The following is a 6839-nucleotide window of genomic DNA, read 5'->3' as shown; positions in this document are numbered from 1 at the left end:
GTAAATGTTCAGTAAGCACTAGGAAGATCACATTGAAGACTAGGTGGGCATCAGCCAAAGGAGCCTAATGGAGTCAATCAGCAATGGCAAATTTAATGGATAAAGAACAAGGTGTCAGAAATCATCTCAGTGGCTGGTGACATTTTAAGATTTTATAATCTAATTTTANAGGTTCCCATCTCTTATTTTGATCTATTTTAAAACTGAATAGATATATATTCAATTAAAGGATATATTATCCATGATTACACATAATATATCCAATCAGCATCTGTATACTTGACCATGCAACATAGTCCTGCAGACTAATAGACACAACTGAGCACACAGCTATCCCTGCTTTCAATATCAGTTTGAAGACTGAATTCTGTCACCTTCAGCCAATGATAAAACCCTTACAAAGCAACTTCAACCATACCTGTCGACTATAGCTTTGAGCAGATATACTAGCTGGGAGAGTTGAAGGTTAAAACCCCTGGCTTGTTGCTGTCAGCCCCTCAGACCCATCACTCAATCAGAAAAACTTACCAGTTTGATATTCTTAGCAATAGTTCCCCCATATATAAAGTTGCCCATCAGATTAGGCTACGTGGTTTTCTGACCGTGAGCACTTACAGTGGGGTTTATGAATGGTAGCAGTCTAAGGCCACTCTGGACAGTTATGTAGCCCCGTACTTTCTCCCTGGGCTATTTATGGAACGTGTATGGCCAGTGGAAAAAGATCATGTTTATTTTTACAAGCCAGTCATGACATGAAGGAGTCTGTACTTCTTCTCTCTGGGAAGGTCATCTTCTTCACCTGAGTGGCAAGCTGAGGAAGGAGAAAGGGTCTCCCTGTAGCCAACTGAACCTGAGCCTTAGCCAGCCAGCCCTAGAAGCAACTCACGGAGCAATGGGCACAGACATCAGTCATTTCCCAGGCACCCTTCCGAGGGGGCTGCTCCTGGAGATGCCACCTAGGTTATGGCTACAAATGAAAAGGAAATTGGGTTTTATAATATGCTTCAAAATTTTACTGCCGAATAGATGGTATGAAGATAGCGAATCCTTATGGATAATTTATCATGTATTTTGAACTGTTAAATGCAATCAAATCTAGTGGATGTGGTGAAATGGAGAAGATGGAAAAGTATTTTTTTTAGAGTTTTATTCTGATGGTTACATTACTCCTGAATTGTGTAATAAGCCGGGTTAGCTCTGTGCAAATAGACTGAGTAAATATTTGCTCTAAAATGGCATTATCTGCCTTAACAGAAATAATATAGTTCAGAGCCATGAACATGTGGTTAAAGCATCCCTGATCTTGAATGGTGTGTGTGGTGTATCTGGGAACAAGAAGGGAAGCCAATCCTCTTTTCAATTAGAATGTCCCATCCCTAATGCTAGTGGTGCAGAGCTGGGGATGGCGGGGGGGGGCGTTGGGGGGGGAGGAAATGTCAGGAGGAGAGGGGAGGTGAAGCCTCCTTTTTCCTGGAGCATGCCGCGTGGGGAGATCTTGCCTGGGAAAGCGGGTCATCTCACTGGCTCGTGCATCATAATCACTTGAAAACGATACGGGTATGATTTTTATCCTCAAGTGGCCTCTGTTTAAAGACAAAGACACACAGCTAGAGAGGACCCGGAAGATCTCCAACAAAAACCTAAAGTGACAAACTCTGGGTTTTAGTTCCTGTTCTCACATTCATGGATTCTTCCAGATGTCTCTCTCTCTTGAGAGTTCCTTCCAGAGGGGGTGTCCCAACTCAACAACAATAACAACAAAAATCCTACATAATATCCCTTAAGCTGTTTCTTTAGTTTATGAATGAACATTCTTTGAGACTCTACAAGAAGTAACAGTGGCATGCAAGAACGTGTGCGTGGATACATCCTGGTGTCTACAGTTATCCTTGGGTATCAATGCTGAATTAAGCTTCACTGAGGAACAGTACTGTCAACCTCTGTAAACAAACGGAAATCTCCTCATATTTTGCAAAGGATAAGACANTGACATTCATCAGGAGTCATGCAAAGTAAATTCTAAAATCCTATTAAGAAGTCCTAAATTCAATACATCCCGCCACCACCACCCTCTCTCTCTCTCACACACACACATTTAACTTCTGTGTGCAAGTGAACACACTCAGGGCATTGGTTCCTCCAGGGAATTGTGCCAAGATTCTCTATTTACAAATACAGTAGCAATTAAAAGCATAGACAAGACACCAAACTTTTCAGGAGCACCATCCTACCAGGACTGAGGTAAGTGTTCATAGACCCTAGGTGCCTGTCTTAAATGACACCACTAAGCCAATGCTCCCCATTCATCAGTGCAGTTGCCTCTTAGTCTGAAGGACTTTTACCAAGAAGTGTGGCGAATATTTAAATATACTGCTGTTAGGTTAATGACAGGTTAACATTTATAAGAAATGTCTAACAACACTGGCCAATAGGGTCATTAGAAAGAATCTGGGGACATATTCCCTAATTCTGCAATGATTTGGGGTGACTACCAATTATTTCCACAGCCTGGATTCAAATGAGACTTTGAGGTTTAACTGGGCAATTGTAGTCCTAACTCAAAAATTGCAGTAATAAATAACAAGATTCTGACTTTCATAATAGAACTTCCTGATCCTGACTGCCTTTTAAATTTTAAGCAAGGATACGTGTGTCGCTGTCCTAACCTCCCAGCCACTGTGGCTGCAGTAGGAACCTCAGCCCCGTTAGAGGGCTGACTTGTGCAGAATCAAATACTCTGTACACCTTCAGGCTATTTCTGGCCCCACTAGAAACCTAAGCCCACCCTCCACCTTCCCTCCATGATTTGCAGCAAAGTGGGAAAAGAATTTGCTGTTCTCCCAGTACAAGAAGCTATGTTTGAGGACCAGTCATTTGGGCATTGCTTCAAAAGGCACATTTATTTTAGTGGCAACTTAAGTAAGTAGAGAGGAAAGAATCAGATAAAAAAAAAAAGAGAGAGAGAGAGAGAGAGAGAGAGGGAGACAAAAACCCAGGGTGGGTTTTGTGGAATACATCAAAGTAAGTACGAATTGGGAGACCTATACAAACCACAGGAGCCTAACCAATAGTCTAATCAGAGTCCCTATGTAGTCATTCACAGTTTTATCATGACACTCACAGGCCTTCACAGAACACTGTTTAAAAATGTAGTCGAGAACTCTCTCAAGCAGCTTGCCCTAAGGTCCAGTTCACGTGTGCAATGCAGAAGGCTGCAAAAATCAAAACTATGTGACAAAGGAAATCCAGTGCATCTCACAGGCTTCGATAAATTATGAAAAAAATCATTGAATATATTATCATTTAAATAACATCTGATACACATTTTGAAATAATTAACTTGTGTTCACATTCCATGCATTGTCTAGCGGGTTAAGCCCCGGGTTTGTGTCTTTGTGCCCATTTCCCAACAGAGAAAGCTCCATTCTTTCGACAAATCCAAGCATTGCTAGACCTCAGAAGCAGCCAGGGATTTGTGTTTATCCTCTTCACTGCATACCTGCCTTCACTAAGGGACACAGAAGACTGTTAGAAAAGCCAACTGCTTGGGGCTCTATCTGTAATCACAATCCTCACTGTCTTTGCAAAAATCCCTGGATATCATAGACAGTCCCTAATTTTCTTCCCGGAGGCCCTCTTCCTTCTGTTTCACCTCCCATCTCCCTCTTCTAAAGGCCAATGGACTTGGGATTCCCCAACTGTCAAGAAACCTTTGCCTAGTGGCCTGCAGCACCCTCTTCCAGCAAAGAAGGAAACAACAAAACTTGAAAACAAACCAACAATAACAACAACAACAACAGAAACTCCACGCAAACCGGTGGGCAAACCATAGCCTCCTCCGGGGGTGGAGGCTCACTTTTTACTGCAGAATTCGGTGCTGTTCAGGAACTTCCTGATGACTAGCCCCAGGCAAACCACCAGCAGCAGCATGTAGCCCACTGTGCCCGAGAAGGTGGGCGCGGCAGGGGGTGCCTGGAGGAACTGGCGCAGGCCCTCTTCCACGTAGTACACCTGGTCATAGATGCTGAGGAAAGTGAAGATGTGGAAGAGCTGGTGGCTGTGGCCGATGATGTCAAAGAGACCCGGCTGGATGCGCTCAGGGATCTTGCTCACGTTGAAGAAGGCGGCCACCACCAGCCAGAAGTAGCGGCGGTAGAAGTGCACGAAGAGTGTGGGGTTCTCGCCTCGCAGGTCGAAGAGCCAGCTCTCTAGCATAATGGGGCAGGCCATGCTGAGCGGCATGACGAAGACGAAGGTGCGCAGGGCGAACGGGTAGGAGCACCAGTCGGTGCGGCTCTTGCAGCAAGCCACGGTGCAGGCCACGGCCAGCACGAAGGCCACGGGCAGCACGAGCGCGCGGTAGACCGCAATGAGGCGGGTGCAGTCCACGTGCCAGCCCAGGCGCTGCTGCACATACGGCGTCATGACCCTGGCGTCCAGCAGGCTCAGGCTGGGCAGCAGGTAGTAGTAGTAGGCCACGGTGCTGCCGAAGCCATAGTAGCTNATGGAAGCATAGTCCAGGTAGAAGAAGGCGGCGCGCAGGCGCAGCGACAAGCAGCTGAACACGTGCGCCGTGCAGCTCATGGCGAAGGTCAGCAGCACCCCCGACGCATAGCACCACAGCGGCAGCAGCCAGGGGTGNTGGAAGGGCACATCGCTGCCGCCCAGGAAGAAGAGGCGGCAGAACTTACTGAGGAACAGCAGCAGCGGGATGAAGTGCGTCCAGAAGTTGAGCGTCTCATTGGTGGGCTTCAGCACCGAGGCCAGGCACTCCTGCGCGGTGCACGGCAGCCGCCGGTAGCCGGACAGGATGAAGCACTCCACGAAGTCATCGGGCACCTCGTCCCAGCGCAGCAGCGGCTTGGTCGTGGCCGCCGGCGGGCTCCGTGGGGCGGAGGCGGAGGCGGGATGCGAGCGCCGGGAGGTCGAGGCGGGCGGTCCTTTCACGCCGGCGCCCCGCTGCTGCAGGCGCCGCGGCATGGTGCCCCGGGCTGAGCTANGGCNCGCGCGAGGCCACCGCGGGCGCCGGTCGCCGTCGGAGCCTTTGTGCGCGCGCGCGCGCGCGGGACCGCGGCCGCAGGTTGGCTACGCGGCCTCGGCTTGGAAGCGGGCTGCTCCGGGGGCTCGGCGCACCGGGCGGGAGGCTGCTGCTGCGCGCGCGGCTTGCCGGCGGCGTCCTCGCCACGCTCGCGTCTCTCAGCGCGCGGCCGGCCGCGCTGCGGTGGCGGCGGTGGCGCGGCTGACTGCGGCGGTGGTGGCGGTGGCGGCGGCGGCGGCGGCGCGGCGGTGACTGGGCATCGTGCGCGCGGGGCGGGCGGCGGGAGGCGGGATGTGCGCGAGGCGCTGGCGGGGGAGGGCGGCGCCGCGCAGGGCGGGGGCCCCCGGGGTTAGGGTGTCTGCGCCGCGGCGGGNGATGGAGGTGTCCCCTGTCTTGCGTCTCCTACCATCCCCCGCTTCTCGGGCTGCGACCGCTCGGGCCGCCGCGTTAATGATTGATGCGGGGCCGGAGGCTGGCCAGAGACGCGGCCGCCGGCGCCCAAGGCGAGAGGGTGGGCAAGGGTGGGCGAGGGGGTTCGAAGCGCGACAGCCACGTCGGCGTTCTAGAGGACACTGGGGACCCGAGTTCGTGGGGGGGCGGGGAGCCGGGCTGGGCGGAGGGATGCTCTAACTGTAACCTGCGGAGGTGGCAGGGAGGGCACTGCGGTACCCGCTTAGAGACGGTGTCCGAATCCGAGCTTGGCGGTTGTCAGACAGCTGGTGCTGCCTGCCTCTCTGTTCTGCTGTCATCCGTGTGTGAGTGTGTGTGTGTCTCTGCGTGCCCCCCTCTGTGTGTGTGTGTGTTGGTGTGTGCGAGTGTTGCCCTCCTACTCAATCCACGCCAAGTCCTACTTTATTTCCTTACTCTAGCGGACCTATTCAGGTGCGTCACTATCCTCCTCCTCTCTCTCTTTGTGGTGTCTAAAGGGACCTAAAGGGACAATTCCCAAGCTGGTCTTCAGCTTAGCTCACCAACTCGGAAGCCCCAGCTTATCCCTCTGTGGCTTCTTTAACTAGGAATCCGATGAAGAGCTCAGGAGCGCTCGACAACGGATTTTCAAGAACAGTTTCAGATGATGGTTTGGGGATTGAGACCGCCTCTAAGGAACCGGGGAATTTATTAAAAAGGGTTTCCCAAGCAGAGCTGTGCAGGAGCCTCGGGAGGATGCAGATGAGGGAAGACTATAGGCGTCTTCTAGAACAAAGCTGAAAAGAGAGTTGAGAGGGTTCCTAGAGGCTTAGCATGGATGGTTTGGATAAACCTATNCATANTTAACCTTAGAAGTACCTGGCAGGTCTAGTATGAGTTTCTTCAGGCAAGGGGCCCGNAAAAGGGGAGACTTGAAGAGTTCAGAGGTTTGTGATGAGCAGCGGTGTGAAAAATATCATAACCTAGACTTCCAAGATGGGGTCTCCCAGTGACGTCTCAAATGTTCACCGTGTTCCATCTTTCAGTGATACTCCGGGTGTGTCATACTTCATCTGACCGGAGTCTTCACCTTGGTATAACAAGATATACATACAGTTTTGAGGTGTTAGGCACTTGCTGTCTTATAGCTTTAACATATCTTAGATACTCTTTTCCCCATTTTGAAGATAAGGAAAATGGAGGCACCATGGCCATTGTTGAGCACACCTAGGTGGTGAATGTGAACCCAGGCAGTCTGCTTTTAGACTTCATATATGAAACTAGAACACCTGGTAACCTTCACTGGGAGGAACCGGACTGCTAGGAAGGACCATCCCATTTAGGAAAAGGCTTTCNATTTTCTTTTAAAATTTCATTTTATGTTCATTTTAAA

The 6839-nt window shown here is 50.5% G+C and overlaps 1 protein-coding gene across 1 annotated transcript; it reads right to left on the bottom strand.

The window, feature by feature from the left end:
- Positions 1-2873: 2873 nt before the first annotated feature.
- Paqr9 (progestin and adipoQ receptor family member 9) lies at positions 2874-5251 on the bottom strand. The gene has a single exon (XM_021172286.2). It carries the CDS (start codon positions 4978-4980, stop codon positions 3853-3855), a length of 1128 nt encoding a protein of 375 aa, XP_021027945.1. The 5' UTR covers positions 4981-5251; the 3' UTR covers positions 2874-3852.
- Positions 5252-6839: the final 1588 nt, after the last annotated feature.

Source organism: Mus caroli, chromosome 9 (assembly GCF_900094665.2).
Source record: "Mus caroli chromosome 9, CAROLI_EIJ_v1.1, whole genome shotgun sequence".
NCBI lineage: Eukaryota > Metazoa > Chordata > Mammalia > Rodentia > Muridae > Mus > Mus caroli.
The sequence above is the reverse complement of the archived record's forward strand: the minus strand, read 5'-3'. Positions and strand labels throughout refer to the sequence as shown.